This window comes from Leopardus geoffroyi, chromosome E1 (assembly GCF_018350155.1).
Source record: "Leopardus geoffroyi isolate Oge1 chromosome E1, O.geoffroyi_Oge1_pat1.0, whole genome shotgun sequence".
Classification (NCBI taxonomy): Eukaryota; Metazoa; Chordata; class Mammalia; order Carnivora; family Felidae; genus Leopardus; species Leopardus geoffroyi.
Window position 1 is genome coordinate 38638705 of NC_059330.1, and position 27573 is coordinate 38666277.

Genomic DNA, 27573 nt, shown 5'->3' on the forward strand with positions numbered 1-27573 from the left:
GGCAGGGGAGGGTGGGAAGGGACATCTCTGGTGCTGACCCTAACACCCTGATGGTCTCTTGAAGAGCAAGTGTTCCAGTGCATGACCCACAAGTGACTCTTGGGACTAGGTCTAGTGTCTCCTTTCCCTGAGGGCCGAGAGGCACCTTGGCCAGGTCCCTGGATTTGGGTTTGTGATGAGTGAGGGTGAGGGACTGGTTTTGGCTAGGTGTTCACCTTTTCCCTCATTAGCTCTGAGACAGATGCTCCTGGGCAAATTGGTTAACTCATCTGAGCCTCTTTTCCTTGATCTTTGCCCTCACCTTAATCAACTCCAACTCTAACGCTAGAGAAAATAGAGATATTAATGCCCATCCCAAAGGGCCGCTGTGTCCCCATACTCAGCAGTATTTCTTGAACGTTTGTGACTATTATCCAAGGGATAAATCCATTGTATATCATCACCCATCACACACACATACCCTTACCCACATTAACATGTGATGTACACAGATCATTTCCATTGCATTCTATTTCTTTTTTCTTAAAGTTTTATTTATTTATTCATTTGTTGGGGCGCCTGGGTGGCGCAGTCGGTTAAGCGTCCCACTTCCGCCAGGTCACGATCTCGCGGTCCGTGAGTTCGAGCCCCGCGTCAGGCTCTGGGCTGATGGCTCAGAGCCTGGAGCCTGTTTCCGATTCTGTGTCTCCCTCTCTCTCTGCCCCTCCCCCGTTCATGCTCTGTCTCTCTCTGTCCTAAAAATAAATAAACGTTGAAAAAAAAATTTATTTATTCATTTGTTTAGAGCACAAGTGGGGGAGGGGCAGAGAGAGGGAGAGAGAGAGAATCCCAAGCAGGTTCTGCACTGATGGCACGAAGCCCGAGTCTGGGCTCAAAGTCACAAACTGTGAGATCATGAAACTAAGAGACAACTGCTTAACTGACTGAGCCACCCAGGCACCCCGTATTGCATTCTATTTCTTAAAAAGACTTGTCTTGATCATCTAAATTGGCTCGATGACCAAACTTCCAAATGAATTTAACCTGTAGTTTGCACATTGCTGGTTAGAGCCAGAGGTGGACTCACCATGCTGTTAAAGAAGGGTAAGCTTCAGGCCCTTCATTTGCATATATGTGTCTAATTTCGTGCTCATAACTTTGTATTCCTTATCTTGAAGAGAGTCCCCCCCCCCCCCAATTTCATAAGTTCAGGTACCACCAAACCTGGACCTACCCCAGTATCCATAAACCTGAGACCACTTATTGAGCAATTACTATGTGCTACACACTGTTCTGAGTGCTTCAGGAGCATTATCTTCTTTAATCCCTGGTAGAGCATGCCAGATCCTATTTCAGTAGTGAGCAAACTGAGACTCAGAGAGGCTTGCTCACTTGCCTAAGGTTGCACAGCTAATACATGGCAGACTGGAACTTTGAACCCAGGTCATTCTGATTCCAACCCCTCCACTGTGAAAATGCCTACCAACAACCATGCTAGGAATATGAAAGCAGTTTAAGAAATGCTAGTGTCCTTCATTCTTCAGTGCTCAGTAGATGCCTCTGATCCCCTCTTGACCAGCACAGGCATGCTCTGCTCTTGGCTGAGACATTCCAACTGGAGTTGCCAGACTTAGCAAATAAAAATAAGGATGCCCAGTTAAATTTGAATTTCAGATAAACAACGAATAATTTGTTAGTTAAGGATGTCCCCTGCATTTTTGGTTGGAATTTCCAACAAAGACACACCTTCCTTCCATCACCCCCACTTCCATCCCCCACTGGGCCTTAAGAACAGGGCCAGGGGCTCCAGAAGGAATGCAGGGTGGGGAGGAAGAATCAAGCAGGCTAGTAAAAAGCAAGGGACAGAAAAGGAACTTTGGATGAATTGAGTGCTGAGTGGCCCTGTGAAGAAACAGACGAATGGATGTTCTTGGAAAGACTGAGATGGAAGTCCCTCTAATTTGACTCTCTCCCCAAACTTGTAGGTTCTCCCGATTAAAACTGTGCTTTTCAGACTGGAAAAAGATACTTAAAAGATTCCAGAAGGTATGCCAGGGAGTCCTGGAAGCCACAAGTTAAAAACACAACACATCCACCTCCTTTACTATCAATGTGATTTGAGGATGTGGTGGGAGAACCATCATTTGATATTTTTAAAAACAGGCATGTGATGGAGTAGGGGTGCAAACTCGCCAGGAATGTCTAAGATAAAACCTGCGACTTCAAGGAAAGTTAAGGATGGCAGCCTAAAGCATTTGCCCCAGATTCCGCCCGGTGGTGGAGGAGGGGGTGCCGATCGCCGTCCCCTGCTTTAGGGGTTCTCCATGGGAACGCACCAGAAGTGCGCAGGCAACCCCGGCGTCCGGGCGCCGGGAGGGGCGCACCCCAGGCCTGCGCGCCGAGGGAGAAAGTGAAGCTGGGAGTTGCCACTCCCAGGGACTCGCTGGAATGCGGTGGAGGGGGTGGGGGGGCGAGCCGTGAGCACGCTCGCTCCCAATCACGGGAGGAGGAGGAGGTGGAGGAGGAGGGCTGCCTTGAGGAAGTACAAGAATGAAGTTGTGGAGCTGAGAGTCCCCTGCGTCGTGCCCCGAGAGCCGAGCAGAGCTCCCAGGCAGCCGCCCGGCCCTTCGCAGCCCGGTCCAGCCCGAGCCATGGGGCCGGAGCCGCAGTGAGCACCATGGAGCTGGCGGCCTGGTGCCGCTGGGGGCTCCTCCTCGCCCTCCTGCCCTCCGGAGCCACGGGCACCCAAGGTAGGTCTGGTGTGGGGAGGGCACGAAGCAGCGACGCGACCCTGCAGCCTGGGGCCCCCGCCGAAGGTCCCCGGGCTGGCGGGGGCAGAGGGGGGGCCACACGAACTTCCCGGTCCGAAGTTTTGGACGGTGTCGGCGCTCCCGAGCAGCCGGCCTCGCCGGGGAGGGGGCAAAGGAAGGTGGGGCAGGGGGGCGATGACGCCCAAGCCGCTCTAGATGTCCCAGGCAAGAGACTGGCGCTTTCCAGACTCGGCGACGGCAATGGGAACTTGTCAAAAAAGTTATCTGAAATTGTTCGGAAAGTTTGCCATCAAAGGGTGTACTGCATGATGTGTGTGTGTGTGTGTGTGTGTGTGTGTGTGTGTGTGTGTGTGTTCCCCTTTCTTGAGCCCCTTCAAGCTTTCTCAAAGACTTTCCAGTTGGCAGCCTCCGCCTCCAGACTGGACTGAGCTGGATTCCTCGGGGGTCCCTTCTGTTGCCCCTCCCCCTGTCCCATCTCCCCACCCCCACTCCCCCCGCAGCCGATTGGGTTTAGTTCCTCCAGCTTCAGGCAAGATCGCGGTGTGGAGGGGGGTGGTGGGGAAAGTAACCTGTCCGGCCAGAGCCGGGCTGGAGAGGGTGGCCGGTCGGACTGCCGAGTTGCCTCATGCTGGAGTCTGGGGTGGGGGGAGGGGGAGACGTTTGTTTTGAGCAAGTTTCTTCAGGGCCAGCCCGGGGACTGTGTGCTTTGTGACTTCTGGAGAGCACCGGCCACGGAGGGGCGGTGGTAGGTTTCCCGGTCTGGGGCATAGAGTGGGAGATTTCCCAGCGGGGGATTCCTGGGCAGTCCTGCGGGGTGGGTGGGGGGCGGAAAGGAAAGGTAAAGACAGAGGGCCAGATGTGGGTTTGCAGAGGGCTGGGTTGTCCTGCCTTTTCCTTCATGCTGTGTGTGGGGAGGCACGGTGGTGGGGGTAGTGCCGGTTCTGCCCCATTGGCCCATCTAGGCACTAACAATTAAAGCCACCCTGTGCTGGAGATATACTTTGGGCTAGGCATGGTGCGCGGTCGTTTGCATGCACGCCCTCTAAATCCTCAGACCAACCCCACAAGAGAAATCCTACTAGTATTCCCATTTCCAGGTAAACACCTGGGCTTAAAGAGGTTACATCGCATCAAGGAAGTAGTGGGTCCAAGATGGGACCCCCAGACGGTGCGACCCCCAGCCACACATTCGAAATCACTGTATTAATCCACCTTGAACAATGGGCGACACTGCTGCTGGCATCACTGTGCTGTAGGGAAGACAAAATGGGAGTGTTCTGGGGAGTAGTGGGTGGTCTCCATCGGTCAGGGAGTCTGGAGAAGGGGTGGGGGTCATCCCGTCTGTGTGTTGCCCGAGGGCCTCTCTGTCAGAGCGTTGCAGTATTCTCTGAGGGGCATCTATGCTAGGGTGTTCCTGCGTTGTGTGGTCTGTGTTTGCGTGTCTGGGCTTTGTGTTGCCAAACAGCAGTTTCCCTGCTGGCTTAGGGACTTGACTGAACTCTGCCCTCTCAAGGAACTCCCTCAAGGTGCTGGGTCAGATCTGCTGTAAACAGCGGGAGGTGGCCCCACGCCTTCTCTCTGACAAAGGAGGTTCCACTTTCCTGGGAGCCCATACGTCTCCCTGTTTCCCAGGCGGGCGTCTGTCTGCAGCCCTGACCTTCTGCTGCGATGGGTGAGGCCAGGCTGCGCTGTCAGGCCGAGCTGCTGCCCCCCTCAGCTGGGCCTGTAAGTTGAGCAGGTGGGGGTGGCCTGGGTTGCTGCGGTGCTGGGATACGGAGGGGTCAGTTCTCTCAGCGATGACTGGGGCCTCCTCAGGCCTATCTCACCCCTCGATCTGCACTGCTGGGTGCAAAGACAGATGTTGGGTGTGTCGGGCAGAGAATGGTTGCAATGGCAGGGCACCGCCCGGCTGCCTCTAGCACCCCCATTATATCCCAGGGCTGAGGGCTAGGGCAGGAATTTGGGGGAAAGGGGAGACAGGGAGGATCCAGAGGGTCAGGATTTTGCTAGGATCCATTCTTAGAGGTCAAACTTTTGTCAAGTGTAGCAAACACATCCTTATCTTGCAGAGGTCCTATTTTAATTCCCAAGCGATTCTTCTAACAACCTCCTTCCTTTTTACCTTACTTGAGGAAAGTAACTTCATTCTAATACTCAAGGGGGAAAAAAGCAACAAATGAAACGATAGGATGAAGTGTGAAAAGGGAAAATACATCTCATTCCAAATACAAAGTCATCTTTCATTTTCTCTTGGTTTGGACTTACCCACACTCCAGCTATATGAACTTCCCTTGCCTGAACTTTTGAAAAACTTTTTTTATTTACTTTATTTTTTAAATTTACATCTAAGTGAGTATATGGTGCAACAATGATTTCAGGAGTAGATTCCTTAATGCCCTTACCCATTTAGCCCATCTCCCCTCCCACACCTTGCCTGAACTTTTGAAAAATGTCCAGTGTGCTTCCTGTGTGCCAGGTTCTTTTCCATCGACGGTTTCATTTCATCTCTGCAATAATCCAAGGAAGTGGGTACACACGGTTCAAAGAAGTGAAGTGATTTATCCAAGGCTTCCTAGTGACCCAAATATGTCTAGTAGACCCAATAATAATGTCTAATGAGGAGGCATTAAGAGTTGGTCAAAGTCATATCCTATTCAACAGGAATGGGATGAGCAAAGCCTCAGGGGCAGCCAGGTGGCGAGGTGCTACTACTACAGGGGTAGAGGTGCTACTCTGTTATTCAGGTAAGTGAGTTCCCTTATCTAGCCTATAGAAAGTGGAGTGAGCTGGGGCCCACTGAGGTCCTCTCCCTCCCTGTCCAGCCCATGCCTGCCTTCCTCTTGGGCCCTCCAAGCATGGCAAGGGACTGAGGGAAGGGACAGGGTGGAAGTCAGGGGGCCCTGCAGGGCTGGAATAAGGGAGACAGCTGGAATGGAAGAAGAGGAACCAGTATGGAGGAACCATCAGTGGGGGGCTAGAGTAAGACCCCAGTAGTTGTGCCTGCCCCTGGGAGCTGAAATGATCTGGAAAGAGATCCCCCTCTCTGCCTCTGCCTGTGGGAAGCCCTTATGGGGTGACATCTCCATCTCTTGCTAGGTTACCTTTCCTTCTCACCCTTGGGAAGAGAGCCCATGTAGGGCGACGGGTGTGTGCTCTCTAGGAGTGGGAGAATTATTATAGCCAATGTTTGTGTTGCCTCAGTTCTATTTACAAAGCCTTTTCATGTTTACAGGCTGCTTTTTTGATTCATTATCTCATTTAACTCTCATTTAACTTCTCTGCAGAAAGTAAGAGTTGTTAGTGTTTTATTATCCCATCCTCACAGCCAAGTTCAGGTCACTAAATAGTCATTGAGTGCCTACGAAGTCACAGGCACTGCTGGGCATAGAGATGAATCTGATATGGCCTCTGCCCCCAGAGGTCCTTTGACTTGCTCAAGGTCACACATGAGCAGGCCAGCTAGGGTTCTGGTTTAATGATCCTGAGCCCAGGCCCTGGTCTGATATGGGACCTGATACACCAGGTATGTATGGTGGGTGAGTTCTGGGCATCACTAGAATGGGCTCTTAACCTGTAGGTCCGGGGGAGTTGAGTTTTGGGGATGCAGGTAGTGTTCATGGAAACCAAAGGAAGTATCTCTTGCTGGTGAGCAAGAGAAGCAGCTGGGGCTGAAGTGTGGCAGGGAGGGCAGAACTTTCTGGAGAGCACCCCCCAGAGCTGGGACAAAACCCTGACCACTGAAATCCAGCCAGAGGGATATGAAGGACTCTGAATAGCCTTTCAGCAGAGGGATGAACACCAGGACCTCAACTACTACCTTGTGGTTTGCAAGTTCTTGACTGGATTTCATCCATCCATCCATCCAGCAAACTCTTATCTGGTGTTGGGCTGGTCCTGCCTCATAGTGACTTTGCGTCAGAGAGCTGGAGAGGTTGGGGCTTCTGAGGGTCAGGTGTCCTGAAGACACAGAGCTCTCCTGTGTAGAACAAGACTTCTCACACCCTACCCCCTGAAAATCAAGGGGGCTGAGTGGATATGGGGACTGTGGTGAGGACTGGGGAGAAGGAGTCTGGTGAGCAGATGGGGGAGGGGGTGGGAGGTGCTGAGCTCTATGGTGAAGGGGACAGAGGTGGAAGTAGGGGAGGTGTCAAGAGGCCCTTCTTGGCTTCATGTCAGCTTGGTGGGGAAATTTGCCCGCAAGCCTCCAGCTCTCTGGGAGAGTAGGTCTCAGTACCTGACTTCACCACCCGCTGCAAACGCTTAAAGAATCTTAGACTAAAATCAGCCACAAACTCACTAGTGGGGTGGGGCTACCACTCTTTCTGGCCCTCAGCTCAGCCCAGCCCCCCTGCCCTGCCCAGAGTCTGTGATGTTTATCAGTGGTATCAGTAGAGTTGGTATGTATTTCCCTTTGCACCTGATGTGGGGTGAATTTGTATATGTCCAGTTAAGAACGTAGGATCTAAAGTCAGACAGACTCAAGTTCAAATCCTGCCTCTATCGCTCATAAGCTTTATTAAGATCTTGGGAGACGAACCCCTGTCGGCCTCAGTTTTCTTCTTTGCAAGAGAGAAGTTGCTGTCCCAGCCTCGGGAGGACATGATGAGGCTCCACCCAGAGTGCCTGACAGTACACAGTAGGTGTTCAGCTAACGTGGCTGCCCTTGGTGTTCCCATTGTTGTTGTTTTCCTATTGCCTGGCTGCCACAGCTGGTGTTCTTTAGAGGCGGCAGAGGGCCACAGCGGGTGGAGACAGCCTCTGCTCCAGCTCTGCTTGTCCCTGTCCCGGGTTTGGGCCAGAGCTTTGGGGTCTGGGCCTAAAGACAGCTGTGCCTACAAAGCAGCTGAGGCTGCTGAGGCCGCAGGAGGTCCTGGCAGCGGGCGTTATTTTGGGCCTGGCCTGCCACCCCCAGCTCCTGTTTCTCTTGGGAGTCTGGGGGGAGGGACCCTTGAGTTCTATTTCTGGGCCCTCCCCTTCCTCCCTCTTTGCTTCCTTCCCTATCTGTCCAAAGGGGTGGGAACAGAGACCACTCTGGCTTTTACTGGGAGACTGTCAGCTCATGGCCATTGGCCTCAGCATGAACCCGAGGCACTGGCCCTACCAGCCTTTCCCCAGCTTTCTGGAGGCAGGGGATCTCTCTTATCCCCCAGGATTTGACTTCAGGCTCCAAGTTGCTGGGAGAGCAGGAATCCTGGTGTCAGACCTTGAAGTCAGCCACTGCTGTCCCCCTAAATCTGCACACAGTCCGTGGGAGGTGCAGTGGCAACCAACAGGAAATCCAAGCAGCTCAGGCACCTGTGGGCCTGTGTATCTGGGGGTGCCCTCCACCCACCTCCCCCCGGCGCACCCTCCTGGGCAAGACGCGCCAGGTGATTCATCTCCTCACCAGAGCAGAAAAACGGGTTCAACTGGGCACTTTAATCTCCCCCCTACTGGCAGGCATGGTGCCAGCTGTTGTCCAGAGCACCCCCTCACCAGGAGTAGTTTACCCCTTCTGTATCCCTGGGCTTTGTAGGTACTTCCGGTCTCAGGGACACGCTGCCGGGGTCCAGGTGGGCCGGGGAGGCAATTCATCTTGATGCCCCTTGGCTGAGGGTTGGCCCTGGGAAGAAGGTACACAGGGCTGACGTAGTGCCCTTGTGGCAGGAGTTTCGTGGCATAGATTCTGCCAGCTGGTTCTGGAGTCTTGCCCTGAGGAGGTGGCAAGGGTGAAGTGCCAGCATAGGAGCCGTCAGAGTAGGGCATCGCTCTGGCCCAAGATCTGCAGCCTGGGTCCGGATGCCCGTTGTTGGGGTCTGATGCTCCTTTTTTTTCTGCCTGGGGGAATTCCAGAGGTCCCTGCACTGACCAGGCCCCTAGTGGTCCCCATGCCCCAGCTATGCCTCTAGCTGACCCTCCTTCCTTCCTTTCTGGGTGGCATTGTGGGGGTGGACATCCCTTGCCAAGAGGCTGGCATGTGGGTGGTATTGGAATGGGGTGGGGAGAATGCCCTGAGTTTGTTTGCTTGGGATAGGGGCAGGGGGTATCCAGAAGCTTCATGATTCATCATGGCCTCTCTTGGGGGATTTTTACCCCTTGGCCACGAGTGGTGCCTTGGGGACAAAGGGAGGCTTTCTTTGCCAGCCACCACCCCGGATCAGGCGGGCAAACTCCCCAGGGCTGGCACAATGGGGGCCCCTCTGGATACTCAGGATGGGCCGAGTTAGAAGGAGCGTTTCCTCTGATTTCCCTCCTCTTCCCAAACTTGCAGACTTTCTTTGGCCGTTGTGCCTTCTGCAGGTGCGAGGGACATGGGAAGCGGGGTCCTTCACTTGTGCTTTCTCGCCATCCGAGATGGCATGACTCTGCGGAGTGAGTGTGGAAGAGGTGTCAGGCTGGAGAAGCTGACGGGGCAGCGGCCTCTGACCCATCTCCTCTCTCCTCCCAGTGTGCACCGGCACAGACATGAAGCTGCGGCTCCCAGCCAGTCCCGAGACCCACCTGGACATGCTCCGCCACCTCTACCAGGGCTGTCAAGTGGTACAGGGTAACCTGGAGCTCACCTACCTGCATGCCAATGCCAGCCTCTCCTTCCTGCAGGTGAGGCCCATGGGGGACCCAGCCAGGTCCTGCCTCCAGCTGAGCTGAGCCCTATGCTTATAAATGGGTGGTGGAAGAAGGTGCCCTATAGTTCTTCTCTTGTTGCGGCTCCTCAACTGGCAAGTCCTTTCTGATGCCTGCGCCCTATCTGTTCTACTGCAAGACCACTTGACTCCCTCTCAGTCATGTGGCTGGCCCTGGACATCCCTGGGTAGAATGCATGTGTGCCTCTGCTAAATTTTTGGCTCCCTTGCCAGCAATCGCCTCCCCCTGTCCATCTGCCCCGGCCGCTGTCCCTGTCCTGCCTGGCGTGGTGAAAGGGCCGCTGGGAGGTTGTGGGTTCTAGGTCCAGTTCTACCGACAAGCCATGTGAATGTGGTCTCGGCCCCTGGCTTCTCTGTCTGTGTTTTGGAAGCAGGGAGCATGCTTTGACTCCCCTCTGGGAAAACCAAATGGAAAATGTATGTGAAAGGGTCACGAGCAGGGGAGAGAGTGGGAACCAGCCTGCCGGGTTGTGTCCACAGTGCCCTGGAGTGGGGCCACGTGTGTGAGGCTTGGTCAAATCACAGACGTCATGTCATCTAGGTGTTTCCTTTTATGGATGAGGGAACTGAGATGCAGAGAGGGTGTGGCTCTTGCTCATAGTTCACACAGTGCTCCCCCCACCATTTATCTGTCTTGATCATACACGACTCTGGTTTGGGGACGTGGGGAGTGGCCTTGATATCTACTTTATGCACGACAGAGCTGGACTTCTCAGCGGATGGGGGCTTTGCACTTGGTGACTTAGAGGAGGCCTGGGGGGGGGGGGAGGTGGTCGTGTTCCAGGGCCTGGGCCTGCTTCAGCCCCACCTGGTCCTGTTCTCTCCCAGGATATCCAGGAGGTGCAAGGCTATGTGCTCATTGCCCACAACCAAGTGAGACAGGTCCCACTGCAGAGGCTACGAATCGTGCGAGGCACCCAGCTCTTTGAGGACAACTATGCCCTGGCCGTGCTGGACAATGGAGACCCACTGGACAGTGGCACCCCTGCTACAGGGGCTGCCCTAGGAGGGCTGCGGGAGCTGCAGCTCCGAAGCCTCACAGGTGATCGTCATTATCATTGAAACCTTCTCCTTGTTATCGGGAGCTGATCAGGGCCACTGCTACGCGTGGGAAACTTTGTGTGAATTAGAACTGGCATCCCTTCTGGATGGATGCAGGTGGGGCTTGGGAAGGTGCCTTTGTGAAGATGAGAAGATCTCCCTTCTTCCCAGGAAGTCACAGCTTGCACGAGCCTGCACAGTTTGATAATTAGGATACAGGCTGGGGTTAGTCCACTTCTTGGCTGAGTACACATGTGCAGTGAACAACCTGCATAACTGTATGTGGCAGCCTTGGAGCTGACAGTATCCCAGACTCTGTGGCCACTCACTTGGCATACACGATCCCATTTTGGTTGTGCTGTAATCTTGCAAGGGAAGCATCAGTGCTATTCTCATTTTACAGATGAGAAAACAGGTTTACAGAGGATAAGTGACTTGCTCAAGGTTACATAGCTATGACATAGCTAGTTAGTGGTGAGGCTGGTTTTCAGACTCCAGAGTCTCTTTTAACCAGTTAGCAGTGTGCACAGAGTATAGAGGTGGGAGGACAGGAGAGGGTGGCATGGACATCTGGACCCTGTCATGGACAACTCACTCCTCCCTGGATCTCAGGTTGTTCATGTGTGTGGGGCAGGGTGGGGAGGGTGGGGTTCTGGTACGGCTAGAAGATGCTGAAGGTGTCTTCTCTAATCCCTGGGGAAACTGGGGTGTGTTTAAGAGGCCTGCTCCCCTCTAAAGAGGTCAGGAGAGTCCCATGGGAGGGCAGAAAGTGACAGACAGGAAAGGAAAGTGCTGATTATTGCCTGCCCCACAGAGATCCTGAAGGGAGGGGTCCTCATTCAGCGGAACCCGCAGCTCTGCCACCAGGACACGATTCTATGGAAGGACATCTTCCACAAGAACAACCAGCTGGCCCTCATGCTGATAGACACCAACCGCTCTCGGGCCTGTAAGCCATGCTTCTCCCGCCTGTAGCTTCCTCTCTTTCTCAGGCAACCCAGCGATCCCCAAACTCCCCGCTCACTCACACCGCCTCCACTCCCCACCCCTGTACTAACACTACCCATTCCCTCTTTCTGTCCCATTTCCCTCCTGCCATTTCTCTGTGTCTCTTCATCTCCGTGGTCCTCTGTCCTGCCTCCCTCTGCTTCTAGATCGTGCCTCTGTTTTCTGAGTCTTCTTTTCCTGCCGACTCTCCCTCACTGCATTCTGCCTCCTGGTCTCTGTCTGTTTCTCTTCCCAGGCCAACCCTGTTCTCCAGCTTGTAAAGACTCCCATTGCTGGGGAGCAAGTTCCGGGGACTGTCAGAGCTGTGAGTGCTAGGAGGCCCAGAATCCCGGGGCGGGGGGCAGGGGGCCGGGCTGGGTGTCTTCCCAGGGGGTGGGGCAGGAAGTCATCACAGAAAGTGATGCTGGTGAGGGTCTGGTGCCTGGGCTACTGCCCAGCCCTCATCCTGCCCTTTGTCTCACAGTGACTCGAACTGTCTGTGCTGGTGGCTGTGCCCGCTGCAAGGGCCCGCAGCCCACCGACTGCTGCCACGAGCAGTGTGCTGCTGGCTGCACGGGCCCCAAGCATTCTGACTGCCTGGTATGTGCCCACGGGACCCCGGGGTGCAAGGGGAGGGGCACCCTGCCTGCTCCTGCCCTGTTGCCCGTTGCACGCCAGGGAAAAACAGCCCAGTGACCACCAGCTGCCTGTCTCCACCCCTGCCACCCCCACCCCCCACCCCCTGTCTCCAGGCCTGCCTCCACTTCAACCACAGTGGCATCTGTGAGCTGCACTGCCCAGCCCTGGTCACCTACAACACAGACACCTTCGAATCCATGCCCAACCCTGAGGGCCGTTATACCTTCGGTGCCAGCTGTGTGACTGCCTGTCCCTGTGAGTGCCAGGGACAAATGTCGTTTTAGTAATTTTGCTGGGAGGGGGGTTGGTTTAAGTAAATGGGAGCGTATGGTGAGTATCGTCTGACCCTCGCTCTGGCGAGCTGGTTCATGGCACTTCGTGTCGAGCTGCCGCGGTCTTTCAACAGCTAAGAGCAGGTGGAGCAGAGTAGGAGCTAAGAGCCCAGGCTCAGGAGCCAGGCTGCCTGGGTTCGAAACCGGGCTCTACCATTTTCTAGTCATGTGACCTGCTTCCTGTACCTGTTTTCTCATTCGAGGATGGGGGCAACATAGCCCCAACCTCATAAGGTGGTTATAAGATTTGGATGAGTTAATATTTGTAAAGCTCTTAGGGGCGCCTGGGTGACTCAGTCGGTTAAGCGTCCGACTCTTGATTTTGGCTCAGGTCATGATCTCACAGCTGATGAGTTCGAACCCTGAGTCGAGCTCTGTGCTGACAGCATGAATCCTGCTTGGGATTCTCTCTCACTCCCTCTCTCTCTGCCCCTCTCCTGCTCGAGCTCTCTCTCCCAAAAATAAATAAATAAGCCTTAAAAAAAATATATTGGTAAAGGTCTTAGAATAGTGCCTGGCACATACTAAGCGCTCCTAAATGCTAATTTTTATTGTATAGTCTAGATTGATCAGAGTTTTATTTAACAGTTCCTGTATTTATCGATGTGCATCGGGGGACTGACCTCAGACCTGGGGCCCTCTTTCTTCGTGTCATGAGAGGCAGGAGTGGGCTCTCAGCTCCTGGTTGTATCCTCCCCGTGGTGGGTTAGAGTACAAAATGTAGAGCCAGACTTTTTGTGTCCAGTCCTGGCTTCTCCACTTGATAGCACATGACCTTGAGTAATTTTTTTTTTTAATTTTTTTTTTTCAACGTTCATTTATTTTTGGGACAGAGAGAGACAGAGCATGAACGGGGGAGGGGCAGAGAGAGAGGGAGACACAGAATCGGAAACAGGCTCCAGGCTCTGAGCCATCAGCCCAGAGCCCGACGTGGGGCTCGAACTCACGGACCGCGAGATCGTGACCTGGCTGAAGTCGGACGCTTAACCGACTGCGCCACCCAGGCGCCCCTGACCTTGAGTAATTTACATAAAACTACAATGATTCCCTCTTGGCAAAATGGGAATCTAACAGTGCCCCTCACGTAGGGTTGTGAGGAGTACACGACTGTTGAGTGTGCAGACACGCAGTAAGGGGATTTCAGTATTGGTTGATATTCTTACTGCACTATGTGGGCATGGTGGGGCGTGAAGGGCCAGGGCAGATGGACACACAGTCCCCATCTCCTCAGACAACTACCTGTCTACGGACGTGGGATCCTGCACCCTGGTCTGTCCCCTGAACAACCAAGAGGTGACAGCTGAGGATGGAACACAGCGGTGTGAGAAATGCAGCAAGCCCTGTGCCCGAGGTAACTGCTGGCCACCCCCGGAGCCAGGCTACAGTTCCTACCCCTCTGCACACCCAGCTTGGCCCACAGTCCCATTCTTCTTCAGACCCTCCTGGGACCCAGTCCTTTTCTTCCAATGTCTCTGTCCTGGCCCTCCCTGGATCAGTCTGACACGTTCCCCTGTATTTCCTGTCTGTGCAAGGGGACACGTGGCCCCAGAGGGGGACTGTGGACAGGACCCCCGAGTTTGAGTTCCTGGTGCTCCGTGTGGGGGCCGAGACGGCCCCTTCACCACCTGCCCCTCCCCACAGTGTGCTACGGCCTAGGCATGGAGCACCTGCGGGAGGCGAGGGCAGTCACCAGTGCCAACATCCAAGAATTTGTCGGCTGCAAGAAGATCTTTGGGAGCCTGGCGTTTCTGCCAGAGAGCTTTGAGGGGTAAGGATACGCGGCCTTAAGGGTGGGCACAGCGGCCTGAGCAGCATCAGGGCAGTCAATGAATCCTGAGGACCCAGAAGTGGCAGTGTCTCTGGGGGATGGTGGGAGACAGAGGTGGGAGGCCAGAAATGCAAAAGAGGCAGGAAGGGCAGGGGGACCAGAGGGTGTGGGGACGTGGTGGGGGGGTCGTTTGCATAAATGACATGCTATCCACAAATACGCACTTGTGTGGAGGCCAAGCCATCCAGAGAAAGCAAAATTCTCCTTGAGTTTGCAGTGGCTTTATTCATAATAGCCCCCAGCTGGAGATAAGGCAAATGTATACCAATAGGTGAATGAATAAATAAATGGTGCCTTATCTATACAATGGAATTCTCAGCAATAAAAAGAAACAAACTACTTACTGATCTATACAACAACATTGATGAGCCTCAAAAACATGTTCAGGGGCACCTGTGTGGCTCAGGTGGTTAAGTGTCCGACTCTTGATCTCAGCTAAGGTCTTGATCTCAGGGTTCGAGCCCCGATGTTGGGCTTCACGCTGGGCGTGGAACCTATTTAAAAAAACAAAAACAAAACCCATTATGGTCAGCAAAGTAAGTCAAACAAGAGAGAGTCCACACTGTGCCATTCTCTTTACGTGAACCTCTAGAATAGGCAAAACCATTCTGTGGTGGTAGAAATCAGAACAATGGTTGCCCCAGGATGGGTGGACCAAGAGGGGACACAACAGAAGTTTCTGGGGGCAATGACAATGTTCTGTGTATCAGTTGGGGTAGTGGATACATGAGTGAATGCATTTGTCAAAACTCCTCAAACTGTACATCAGAACTCTGTGCATTTTATTGGATGTGAATTATACTTCAATAAAAATATGTGTTTAAAAAGAGGACGTTCCTTTCAACACTTCCTGCAACTCTATTCCCCTTTCCAGAGGAATCCACTGCTAATAGTTTGTGTGGGTTCTCCTAGACCATTTGTACATACTTAGACACACACAGAGAAACATAGTTCTAGTAATTTTATTGAGAAGGTTGACTTAAAATGGGAGCTTATCATGAATATTGTCTGCCCCTCGCCCTAGAGAGCTGGTCAAGGCACTTCGTGTCAAGCTGCCTTGGTCTTTCAACAGCTAAGAGCAGGTGGAGCAGAGTAGGAGCTAAGAGCTCAGGCTCAGGAGCCAGGCTGCCTGGGTTCGAAACCGGGCTCTACCATTTTCTAGTCATGTGACCTGCTTACTGTACCTTAATTTTCTCATCTGTAAAATGGGGGCAAAAATAGCCCCAACCTCATAAGGTGGTTATAATGTTTGAATGAGTTAATATTCATATGCTCATAAAACAGTGCCTGGCCGATATTAAGTGCTCTTTTTTTTTTTTTTTTTTTTTTTTTTTAAGTGCTGCCAAATGTTAGTTTTCATCTATAGTCAGGATAGACAGGGATTATATTTAACAACTCCTCTATTTACTGATGGGTCTTTTGGTCGTTTTTAATTTTGCTCTTACAAACAGTTCTGCCCTGTACATGTCTCTGGGAACAGGAGCCAATGTCTCTCTAGGCCACATTCCTAGAAGTAGGATTTCTAGATCAAAGGATATAAATACTGTTTTGACAGACCCTGCCAAACTAGGGCTTGGGCTTTGAAACTCAGGATGAAAACAGCCGGGCTTGATGGGCAAAGGGTTTAAATGAAGTCATTAATGGAGGGCGGTGGGGGAGGGTGGCTGGGTCAGCTCTGGGGGTCATGCCCACCTACTTCCTGGCCCTGCTGACTCCTCTCCTAATCCTTCTAGGGACCCAGCCTCCAACACTGCCCCCCTGCAGCCTGAGCAGCTCAGAGTGTTTGAGGCTCTGGAGGAGATTACAGGTGGGCTTTGCTTCTCTGCATCCTGCTCTGATGGGGTCGGGGGTCCTCTTCCTGTCCCCACACCCCTAGCCTCACCCTGTGCCCGCAGGTTACCTGTACATCTCCGCGTGGCCAGACAGCTTGCCTAACCTCAGTGTCTTCCAGAACCTCAGAGTGATCCGGGGCCGAGTTCTGCATGAGTGAGCACCGGGGAAGGAGGGGCGGGTCCTGAGGAGCTTCCCAGGGAGCCCGTTGAGAAACTCTGGGCATGGTGGGCACTCCTGTTCCCCAGGGACTCCAGCAGTAACATTTCCATGGGAGTTTTCGGAGTGTGCTGGGGACAGGAGGAGGTGAGGGCAGCTCTTGCCGACAGCCAAACACTCTTCCCACAGCGGTGCTTACTCGCTGACCCTTCAAGGGCTGGGCATCAGCTGGCTGGGGCTGCGCTCGCTGCGGGAGCTGGGCAGTGGGCTGGCCCTCATCCACCGCAACTCCCGCCTCTGCTTCGTACACACGGTGCCCTGGGACCAGCTCTTCCGGAACCCCCACCAGGCCCTGCTCCACAGCGCCAACCGGCCAGAGGACGAGTGCGGTAAGACAGGGAGCCCAGCGCCACACGCTCCCCGTCTGCCGGCACACAGGAGTGCCTGTGGGCCCCTAGCAGCAGCAATCTTGGACTTGTGCAGACTGCCCATCCCTGGTGCACCATTCTTGACACGGCTGTGGCTGGCTTGACTTCTTGGCATGGCTTCCGGCTGGGCCTGGCCACACTGCCTTGGCATCTGTGCCTTCCTTTTCCTCTCTGTCCCTGGAACCTCAGCTCTTTCTTTCCCCGCATTGCCCGGCACCTATTCCCACCCCGTCCAGCCCACAGCCTCCTCCCCTGGTTCATGTGGACCTGGAACCTTCCTTGAGTGTCCCCTCTAACCCCCTTCCTCTTTACTGCAGCGGGTGAGGGCCTGGCCTGCTACCCGCTGTGTGCCCACGGGCACTGCTGGGGTCCGGGACCCACCCAGTGTGTCAACTGCAGCCAGTTCCTTCGGGGCCAGGAGTGCGTGGAGGAATGCCGAGTACTGCAGGGGTACGTGGGGCAGGGCAGGAGGGGCGGCCGGAGTGGGGCACGGGGGCTCCTTCCAGACCCCCTCCTCAGCCATCCCTTCTGTCAGGCTTCCCCGGGAGTATGTGAAGGATAGGTTCTGTCTGCCATGCCACCCGGAGTGTCAGCCCCAGAATGGCTCAGTGACCTGCTTGGGCTCGGTGAGTTGCTGGTGGGCTTGATCGAGGTGGGTGGAGGGAAGCAAGGGCAGGGGCGGGGTGGGGTGGCTGGGCACCTGGCCATGTCCAGTAGAATGTCCCAGGAGAGGGCTCGGAGCTCAGCCCTGGATGGCAGGAGGGTGTTAGGAGGCTGGCATGCTGGGGACTGCAAGTTGTGTAGTGGACCCTGTGACCCTTCAGACTATGCAAAGGTCCCGGGGAGGCCTGTGTCCTTGGCTGTGGCTGTGCCAAGGCGGTTAGACCTATGGGCTTAGGCATCAGACTCTCTGGATTCGGATCCAGGACCTGCTTCCATCCTTGGTTCGCTCATTTATAAAGTGAATATTGTACATTGGAATGTGGGAAGAATGAACTTAAAATAGCGTTTGGCACCGTGCCCAAGCGATTTGCTGTGTGTTAGTTAACTATTGTTACCTGCTGTTATATCTTAAGTAATACACTCCCCTGCTAGACTTCCAGTTCTTCATCTGAAGCCTCCTGCCTGAGGATTGAGCTTTGAGCAGGGGAGGGGGGAGCTGGGTGAAGAGCAGGGGTGGCAGACACGGCTGGTCTGGGCTGTTCCAGGAGCAAGGCGAAAGTGCTGTGGAGTGGCCATGGGAAGCACGAAGGGGACACAAGGACATGTCCTGCTGCCCTGGAGGTGTTGGTGCTAGCCCCCTTCCAATCCTTCTTCCCTTCCCAGGAAGCTGACCAGTGTGTGGCCTGTGCCCACTACAAGGACCCTCCTTTCTGTGTGGCTCGCTGCCCCAGTGGGGTGAAACCTGACCTCTCCTTCATGCCCATCTGGAAGTTCGCAGATGAGGAGGGCACGTGCCAGCCATGCCCCATCAACTGCACCCACTCGTGAGTCTGGGGGCCTTCTCTACAGAAAGGAGGGCTTTGTCCCAGGAGACTTTCTGGGGCTCTTATTGTAAAAGGGGGATAACTCTGCCTTTGCTTACACTGCTTAGTTTTTGTTTTTTTTTTTTAATTATTAGTTTTAGAGGCACCTGGGTGACTCCATCAGTTAAGCGTTAAGACTCAATCTCCACTCAGGTTGTGATCCCAGGGTTGTGGGATCAAGCCCTGCATTGGGCTCCATGCTGAGCATAGAGCCTGCTTGGGATTCTCTCTCTTTTCCTCTGCTCCTCTCCCCTACCCGCATGCTCTCTAAATTACAAAAAAAGTTTAAATGAAAACATGAAATATAAATGAACGTCATTAACAGTTCTATCCCCACTGTTAATAATTTGTAATATTTTTCCTCCAGGTCTTACCTGTGTACATGCTAACATATAATTATTATTATAACACGTGAAATATGTGTTTATATATATAATTATTCTTAGTTGTTTTTATCTGTGCACATTCTAACATATATTATTATAACATACAAACTATAGTTAATATATATTATTGTTCTCCAACTGTTTTTATGTGTGCACATTCTAACATATATTTCCTTATACTAAAATGGGATCACAGACCATACGTATTGTTTGCAAATTGCCTTTTTCTCACTTAACAGAACCTTGCAATGTTTTTCCATCTCCTGACATGGTGATATACCCTATTTTATTTTTTTTTTTCATTCAGTTTTCTTTATTTACACATGAGACACATGGATACATCCTTATGATAAACACTTTCAGCAACAAAAAGTATAAACATTGCAAAGCAAATGTGCCCTTTCATTCCAGTCCCCTAGGGAAAACCATCAGATTCAGTCTGCTACGTGCAGCCTTCCAGGCTTTTCTCTACACATCTGCATAAACACATATTGCATTTATATTAGATTGAATCCTGTAAGATTGCTGTTTTTGTAGGTCAAAAATGGCCAAGAAATAGCAATTTCATATAGTTCATCTCATACATAGTCAGGTTTGGTTTTCGTGTATATGCATTTTTTTTTTTTTTTTTTTAAATTTTTTTTTTCAACGTTTATTTTATTTTTGGGACAGAGAGAGACAGAGCATGAACGGGGGAGGGGCAGAGAGAGAGGGAGACACAGAATCGGAAACAGGCTCCCGGCTCTGAGCCATCAGCCCAGAGCCCGATGCGGGGCTCGAACTCACGGACCGCGAGATCGTGACCTGGCTGAAGTCGGACGCCTAACCGACTGCGCCACCCAGGCGCCCCCGTGTATATGCATTTTTAAAAAAATTTTTTTTAACGTTTATTATTGAGAGACAGAGAGACAGAGCATGAGCAGGGGAGGGGCAGAGAGAGGAGACAGAATCTGAAGCAGGCTCCAGGCTCCGAGCTGTCAGCACAGAGCCCGACGCGAGGCTCAAACTCACAAACTGCAAGATCATGACCTGAGCTGAAGTCAGACGCTCAACTGACTGAGCCACCCAGGCACCCCACGTGTATATGCATTTTTTAATGCAAATGGGACTGTGTTCTACATATTGTTCTGAACTTTGCTTCTCCCCCAACCCCTGACTTTATGTATCTTGGAGGTCCTTTCTCGTGAATGCACATGGATCTACCTCCTCTTTTTTTTTATTAAAAAAATTTTTTTAGTGTTTATTTTTGAGAGAGAGAGAGAGAGGGAGAGAGTATCTGAAGTGGACTCTGCACTGACAGCAGAGAGCCTGACACGGAGCTCGAACTCACAAACCATGAGATCATAATCTGAGCCAAAGTCAGTCCCTTAGCCAACTGAGCCACCCAGGCTCCCCATACCTCCTCTTTTTTTTAACTACTCAATCTGCAGCCCGGATATAGTATTATTTAACCATGTCCTTGTTTGAGGGATAGTGATTTTTTTTCTTTTCTTTCTCCCCTTTTTCTCTCTTTTTCTTTTCCCTTTCTCGCTCTCCCTTTCTTTTTCTCTTTCTTTGTTTCTTTGTTTCTTTCTCTTTCTTTCTTTCTTTCCTGTTTATTGCACTTGAGCCCCATGTACAAGTTAGCATCTTATACATGCCCCCTGGCATACAGGTGTTGGCATTTTCTTTTTATTATTTATTTATTTATTTATTTGTTTATTTATTTTTTCAACGTTTATTTATTTTTGGGACAGAGAGAGACAGAGCATGAACGGGGGAGGGGCAGGGAGAGAGAGAGAGACACACACAGAATCGGAAACAGGCTCCAGGCTCTGAGCCATCAGCCCAGAGCCTGACGCGGGGCTCAAACTCACGGACCGCGAGATCGTGACCTGGCTGAAGTCGGACGCCCAACCGACTGCGCCACCCAGGCGCCCCGGCATTTTCTTTTTAAAAAAAATTTTTTTTAATGTTTATTTTTGAGACAGAGAGAGACAAAGCATGAACAGGGGAGGGGCAGAGAGAGAGGGAGACACAGAATCTGAAACGGGCTCCAGGCTCTGAGCCGTCAGCACAGAGCCCGACGCAGGGCTCGAACTCACGGACCATGAGATCATGACCTGAGCCGAAGTCGGACGCTTAACCGACTGAGCCACCCAGGTGCCCCCAGGTGTTGGCATTTTCACAGTACATCCTGTGAGGTGGAGCTGCCGGGTCACGGACATTATCTAATAGGTATTGCCAAACTGTCCTCTGCAGAAGTTGGGCCAGTTTACTGCCCTGGCATTCTTTTACAGAGGAACGTAGCTGTGTTTTTGGACTTGATGCTTCTTTGGGTGCTCCCCAATTCCTACCTACCATAGACAGGTAGAGGGGAGCAGGAAATTCAAGTTCAAGGCCAGAGAAGGAATCCCCTTGTGGGGTGGTAGGAAGAGTATTGGTGACTTTGAGCCCAGTTTCTGTCTTTGTCAAATGGGGATAATAACCCAGCCACACCCACCTTGTGGGAGAGTGAGCCACACTCACCTTGTGAGGCTGGAGTGAGACCAGGAGGTGTTTCCCAGCTTGGTTGATGGGCCTCTCTCTCCTGCAGCTGTGCGGACCTGGACGAGAAGGGCTGCCCCGCCGAGCAGAGAGCCAGGTCAGCCTGATCCCCGGGACACACCCTATGCTGTTCCTCAATCCCCTATCAGCTCCTGGGTGGTCACTGCTGCAGGAAAGGGGCATCTCCTGACATGACACATGTCCCTTTCTAGCCCAGTCTTCCCCTGTTGATCCACCTTTCAATTTGCTTCAGCAAGTGGAAGGAGGACCTCCTCAGGATGCTTAGAGAGTGGGGAACAGGAAAAGATGGCAAAGACCCCCCAGTACCTCCCCACCCTTGAGTAGCTAGATACCTCATAAGGGGCATAGGCAACATTCAACTCACTGGGACAGAAGGCAGATTGAGAAGAGAGTGCAGATGCCCTGGAGGAAAAGATGAAGTCTTAATGGGGTGGCAGGAGGCTTCAAGGAGGAGGTGGCATTTGAGCCAGGCCTTGAAACAGATGCAGGTAGCTCACGTGCATTAGGGAGAAGCAACCAGGTGGCATTGTGGGGGAAGGGTCAGGAAAACCTAGGATGTGTGTGTTTGAAGGTTCTGGCATGGTGGGCCATTAAGTGAGCCCAGAGAAGGGAGTAAGGGGTGAAGTCTAGGTCACGTTAGGGCATAGGCCCACCCTCACTACCGGGCCACAGGGTTGGACTTGATTTCTGGGCAGTGGGCAAAGTCTTTCTTTGGGAAAGACTCTGCGGACAAAAACAGATTGGAGTATCTAAGCAATCATTTGTCCATGAAGCAAGCATTCATGAGAGGTCTGTGATGTGCCAGGCTTTAGCCAAGCAAGGGAGGAGGGCAAGGATGGTAATGATGTAGGGTCAACACCCAAGAGCTGCATCTATCCTAGGATGAGCTGAGTCTTAAACGATGATCCCATGGAGAAATGGTGGTCCAGACAGAAGTAATAGAATGTGCAAAGGCTGGGAGGTGTGGAAAATCATGACCTATGGGTGAAAAATTTGGCTGGAACATCAGAATCACTGGATGCACATTCCTGGGGCCCCACCCCATACCACAATCAGAGTTGCTAGGAGTGGGGCTCTAGACTCATGCACATTAATCAGCTCCCTGGTGATTTTTGTCAGGAAGTTTGAGAATCCTGGGCTACAGCCATGGGCAGTCATATAGACAATTTGGAGATGGGGGTAAAAAGGGCTCTGAATGTCCAGCAAGGAGGATGGACTCTCCTGGAGGTAGTAGGGAGCCAAGGGAGATTTCTGAGTAGGAAAGAGAGGATGGGAGTCCGTGGGTCACCCTTCTGACTTCCCTTTCCAAAGGCCAGTTACCTGCATGCTCCTCCCTGGGGCTCCTTCATCTTTTCATGCCCCAGCCTGGTCCCCAGTCCCTAACCCTGGCTCCCGCCCCCAGCCCTGTGACGTCCATCATTGCTGCTGTGGTGGGCATTCTGCTGGTCGTGGTTGTGGGGCTGGTCCTTGGCATCCTAATCAAGCGAAGGCGGCAGAAGATCCGGAAGTACACGATGCGGAGGCTGCTGCAGGAGACGGAGGTGAGGCAGTCTCAGGGCCTCCCTGTTGGCTTGGGGTCTACAGCCCAGCCTCCTTCACTGACGCCCCACCCCCCTCGCCCCAGCTGGTGGAGCCCCTGACGCCTAGTGGAGCCATGCCCAACCAGGCTCAGATGCGAATCCTGAAAGAAACAGAGCTGAGGAAGGTGAAGGTGCTTGGATCCGGAGCTTTTGGCACTGTCTACAAGGTCAGGGGTGGGGCCAAAGTTCCTGGGTGGGCGGTCCCAGAGGATGCAGTGGGTGTGGCCAAGCGTTCTGTGGGGGAAGACAGCCAAGAGCTGGGGTGGTGCTGTTTGGTTGGGCAGTTTGGTGGGAGGCTGGAACAAGGGGAAGGGGAGTGGAGAGCTGGGCTACATAGTGAGGCTGATGATATAGCAGGTTTGGCCCCAGAGTGGGGAGGGTATTCGGAGGCGACTGTAGGTGGGATCTGGGGTTCCCTTTTCCTGCTCACATCCTCCTCTCTCTGCCCAGGGCATCTGGATCCCTGATGGGGAAAATGTGAAAATCCCAGTGGCCATCAAAGTGTTGAGGGAAAATACATCTCCCAAAGCCAACAAAGAAATCTTGGACGTAAGCCCCTCCGCTCTCCCTAGCCAGGAGTATAGGAGGGACCTCCTAGCTGTATGCCTGGGCTCTGGGCTCTCTCTTCACTGAGGTTCGGGAGGCACTCTGTGATTCCCCAAGCCTTGACTCTTAACCTCCCGTGGGCCATGGTTCTGGTTTGTGCAGGATGGGGATGGATTGGGTGAAGGTCTCCCATCACGCCTCGACCCTCAAGAGGGGTATGTGGTGGTGGCAGGTTTGTAGTCTCCCACACCTTCTCAGGGTGCACTCTTGCCCCCCAGGAAGCGTATGTGATGGCTGGCGTGGGCTCCCCATATGTGTCTCGCCTTCTGGGCATCTGTCTGACATCCACCGTGCAGTTGGTGACACAGCTTATGCCTTATGGCTGCCTCTTAGACCATGTCCGAGAACACCGTGGGCGCCTAGGCTCCCAGGACCTGCTGAACTGGTGTGTGCAGATTGCCAAGGTATGCACTTAGGGGGCCTGAGCTCTGCAGGTGTCCTTGGGGGCAAGCCTCTGACTTCACACAGGGCTGGGATTGGGGAGGTTTCCTGGGAGAATATGGCCAGAGCGGAGTCCATATGGATACATCTGATCCCAGGGGATGAGCTACTTGGAGGATGTTCGGCTCGTGCACAGGGACCTGGCTGCCCGGAACGTGCTGGTCAAGAGTCCCAACCACGTCAAGATTACAGATTTTGGGCTGGCTCGGCTGCTGGACATTGACGAGACAGAGTACCATGCCGATGGGGGCAAGGTTAGAGGAGGAAGTGGAGGGAGGCAAGGTGGAGTGGGTCTGGACCCTGGGAGAATTCTACGAACAGCCACCTCCCCACCACACCTAGTTTGAGGACTTCTTGGCTCTCCCAGGTGCCCATCAAGTGGATGGCGCTGGAGTCCATTCTCCGCCGGCGGTTCACCCATCAGAGTGACGTGTGGAGCTACGGTGTGTGGCAGGGAAGGTTGGGAGGAGGGGTGGACAAGGAGCCACGGGCCTGGGGGGCCATGTTGGTGGAAGGAGGAGAGCAGGGATAGAAGAATTAATGGAGACACCTTAGCATGAATGTGGGAGGGAAGGAAGGGGCTGCCGGGGTCTGTGTACTTCCCTGGGACTAAGGAAAGACTGGCTATCTCCTGCGCCTTGGCATCGCACCCCTCCCTTCTTCCCATGGTGCCAGGCTCTTGGGCAGAGCCTCTGGGACTCAGTGCACTAAAGCTCCCTCTTGTCCCCTCACCTCTTAACCCTGTCTTTGCCCCAGGTGTGACTGTATGGGAACTGATGACTTTTGGGGCCAAACCTTATGATGGGATCCCAGCCCGGGAGATTCCTGACCTGTTGGAGAAGGGGGAACGGCTGCCCCAGCCCCCCATCTGCACCATTGATGTCTACATGATCATGGTCAAATGTGTGTGGCTGAGTTATGCCAGCTACTTGGAGGAGGGATGGAAAGTGCTGGGGGGGGGGGCGGGGGTGGAGGGGGGCCTATAAGGGGCATGGGAGGAGGCCAAGAGCAGGTTGTATGTGGGCCCAGGGTTCCAAGTATGGTTGAAGGAGCCTCAGAAGGGTCTCGCTTCCCTTTTACAGTACCAGGCTAGAGGAGCTCTAGAAGACCAACTAGGAAGAGACTTATATGCAAAATAAAAAGGGAAAACTAGTAGAGATTCTCAAAGGGTCTAACTCAGGATCTGAGTCTGATACCTCTTTTCTACCACCCGAGGACTTTGGACTCTAGTCACTGGGGTTGTCTAGACCAGACTGGAGAGGGGGTGGGGCCCGCGCACAGGCTGCAGCCAGAACTGAGATGCTGAGCTCCCTCCCGCCCCCAGGTTGGATGATAGACTCTGAATGTCGGCCACGTTTCCGGGAGTTGGTGGCCGAATTCTCCCGGATGGCCAGGGACCCCCAGCGCTTTGTGGTCATCCAGGTACTGGGCCTTTCTACCCCATCCCTGCCTATGTCTAAGAGCACTCTCCCACAGAGGGTGGGAAGGGAGAGGATCCCAGGCTTCCAAGCCCAGCTCCTGCCTCATTCCTCATACCTTTTGTCCGCCCTGAGCCTTTCTCGGAAGGCTGTGCACTGGGCTGGGGACAGGCTGTCACCGTCTCCTTCCTTCCCAGAATGAGGACTTGGGCCCAGCCAGTCCCTTGGACAGCACTTTCTACCGTTCACTGCTGGAGGATGAGGACATGGGAGACCTGGTGGACGCTGAGGAGTACCTGGTACCCCAGCAGGGTTTCTTCTGCCCAGACCCTGCCCCAGGCGCCGGGGGCACAGCCCACCGCAGACACCGCAGCTCATCCACCAGGGTCAGTGCCCTCGGTCACACTGTGGTGGGTGGGTGTAGTTACCTCCTCCGTGTCCTTTTCTTCTATGTCCCCTCCCACCCCAACAGTCACCTCTCATGGAGACCCCATTATCCCTGACGACTCCTACTGCCTTCCAAGCCTTGACCCCTTCCTCTTCATGGTGACCATGTCAAATCCCAATGGTGTCCCAATTTATCCCCTGTGACCCTATCACCTCCCATGGAGTCTCTATCCCAGATCCATGAATGACCCCATTGTAACTTTCTCTCATCTCCAGAGTGGCGGTGGTGAGCTGACACTGGGGCTGGAGCCCTCCGAGGAAGAGCCTCCCAAGTCTCCACTGGCACCCTCAGAAGGGGCTGGCTCTGATGTGTTTGATGGCGACTTGGGAATGGGGGCAGCCAAGGGGCTGCAGAGCCTTTCCCCACAGGACCCCAGCCCTCTACAGCGGTACAGTGAGGATCCTACTGTACCCCTACCCCCTGAGACTGATGGCTACGTTGCCCCCCTGACCTGCAGTCCCCAGCCTGGTATGGAATCCAGGCCCAAGATGAGAGATTGGGAGGGGAGGGGGGAGCTTGGGGTGCCCAGCCCAGGGCCCACTGTGGGGACACTGGTAGTAGCTGGGACAAATGGGTTTCTTCCTCTAATGAGCCCCCTCCTCGCCCTTTCAGAATACGTGAACCAGCCAGAGGTTTGGCCAAAGCCCCCATCGCCCTTAGAAGGCCCTCTGCCTCCTTCTCGACCTGCCGGTGCCACTCTGGAAAGGCCCAAGACTCTGTCCCCCAAGACTCTTTCCCCCGGCAAGAATGGGGTTGTCAAAGACGTTTTTGCCTTTGGGGGTGCTGTGGAGAACCCCGAGTACTTGGCACCCCGGGGCAGGGCTGCCCCTCAGCCTCACCCTCCTCCAGCCTTCAGCCCAGCCTTTGACAACCTCTATTACTGGGACCAGGACACATCTGAGCGGGGCTCTCCACCCAGCACCTTTGAAGGGACCCCTACAGCAGAGAACCCCGAATACCTGGGCCTGGATGTGCCAGTGTGAGCCAAAAGGCCAAATCTGCCGAGACCCTGCTGAACCCTCAGGGAGTGGGGAAAGCCTGACTTCTGGCCTTCATCGCGATGAAGCAGGGAATCCTGCCACGCTAGACACCTTCCTTCTTCCTCCAGTTCCCAGGTGGCCAAGAGGGGCCCAGCCTGGTTGGAAGAGGGGGCAGCACTGGGGAGCCTTGACTGACTGGAGCCCTGCCCCAGACAACTCTAGGGTCCCGTGGATGCCACAGCCAGTCTCCTCACCCGAGGGAACAGCCCAGCTTGGCTGTCCTGTTCCAGACCTTTGACACAGAAGGACTTAGGAAAGCTGGGCCTGGAAGAGGAGGAGGCTCCAGGGAGTGTCTAGGAATAAGAGCAACCCATTCAGAGACTGTCTCTGAGACCTAGCTCTGCGCCCAGGAACAAGGGAGCAGCAATGCCACCCAGATCCAGTCCTTGTACAGATCCAGTCCTTATGCTTTTTTTGTTTTGTTTTGTTTTTACCTATTTTTTTTTTTTTTAATGAAATAAGGACTCGGGGAGAGCGGGTATTGTGGAGAGGGGTGGGTCCCTGGAGTTGGGGGAAGGATGTCCTTTCTCCACACCCACTTTCTCCATTTGCAAATATATTTTGGAAAATAGCTGGGCACCAGCCTGTGTCTGGGGTGGCTCTGTGCCCACCCTAAGCTCACCTCCTTACACTCAAGTCATCTTTTCCTGGAGGGAGTGGCTAGAAATCTCGAGAAAGCTTGAATGAAGAGGCTCTTTTCCAGGTTCAAGAGCCCTTTGACAACCAGATCATTCTTGCTGAGAAAAAATGAATTCCTAAGGCCACCCACCAGAATGGGGTTATTCCCTATGGATAGGGGCAGTGGGGGAGGGACAGAGGCAGGAGGAGGCAGTACCTACTGTGTGACTCATTTTCCTTGCCTCGGCTATGAGAGAGGAAATGAAATAGAAGTAGCTATCCAGAAAGCCCACCTACCCAGCATAGCCACTCTGGTGGTATAAAGGCTGGGCTGGCCTCTGCTACT

General features: G+C 53.5%; 1 protein-coding gene across 2 annotated transcripts; it reads left to right on the top strand.

Moving 5' to 3' along the window:
- The first annotated feature begins 2375 nt into the window (after window positions 1-2375).
- Window positions 2376-27180, top strand: ERBB2 (erb-b2 receptor tyrosine kinase 2). 2 transcript variants are annotated; one of them, XM_045488695.1, is made up of 27 exons: window positions 2376-2729; window positions 9178-9329; window positions 10202-10415; window positions 11229-11363; window positions 11658-11726; window positions 11886-12001; window positions 12154-12295; window positions 13604-13723; window positions 14014-14140; window positions 15934-16007; window positions 16096-16186; window positions 16379-16578; window positions 16935-17067; window positions 17153-17243; window positions 17944-18104; window positions 21105-21152; window positions 22479-22617; window positions 22701-22823; window positions 23107-23205; window positions 23481-23666; window positions 23802-23957; window positions 24071-24146; window positions 24460-24606; window positions 25028-25125; window positions 25319-25507; window positions 25785-26037; window positions 26182-27180. In XM_045488695.1, exons 1-27 carry the CDS (start codon window positions 2657-2659, stop codon window positions 26550-26552), a joined length of 3783 nt encoding a protein of 1260 aa, XP_045344651.1. In that variant the 5' UTR covers window positions 2376-2656; the 3' UTR covers window positions 26553-27180. The 2 variants fall into 2 exon arrangements, with proteins under 2 accessions (XP_045344651.1, XP_045344652.1); XM_045488696.1 differs by lacking the exon at window positions 2376-2729 and adding an exon at window positions 4401-4475.
- Window positions 27181-27573: the final 393 nt, after the last annotated feature.

What these genes read in the sequence shown, in the direction of transcription:
- ERBB2 (XM_045488695.1), top strand. Translation starts at nt 2,657, where the DNA reads ATGGAGCTGGCGGCCTGGTGCCGCTGGGGGCTCCTCCTCGCCCTCCTG. An exon ending in GAATGCCGAGTACTGCAGGG is followed by an intron (nt 17,068 to 17,152) that starts GTACGTGGGGCA and finishes CCCTTCTGTCAG; the next exon opens with GCTTCCCCGGGAGTATGTGA. An exon ending in CTTTTGGCACTGTCTACAAG is followed by an intron (nt 22,824 to 23,106) that starts GTCAGGGGTGGG and finishes CTCTCTGCCCAG; the next exon opens with GGCATCTGGATCCCTGATGG.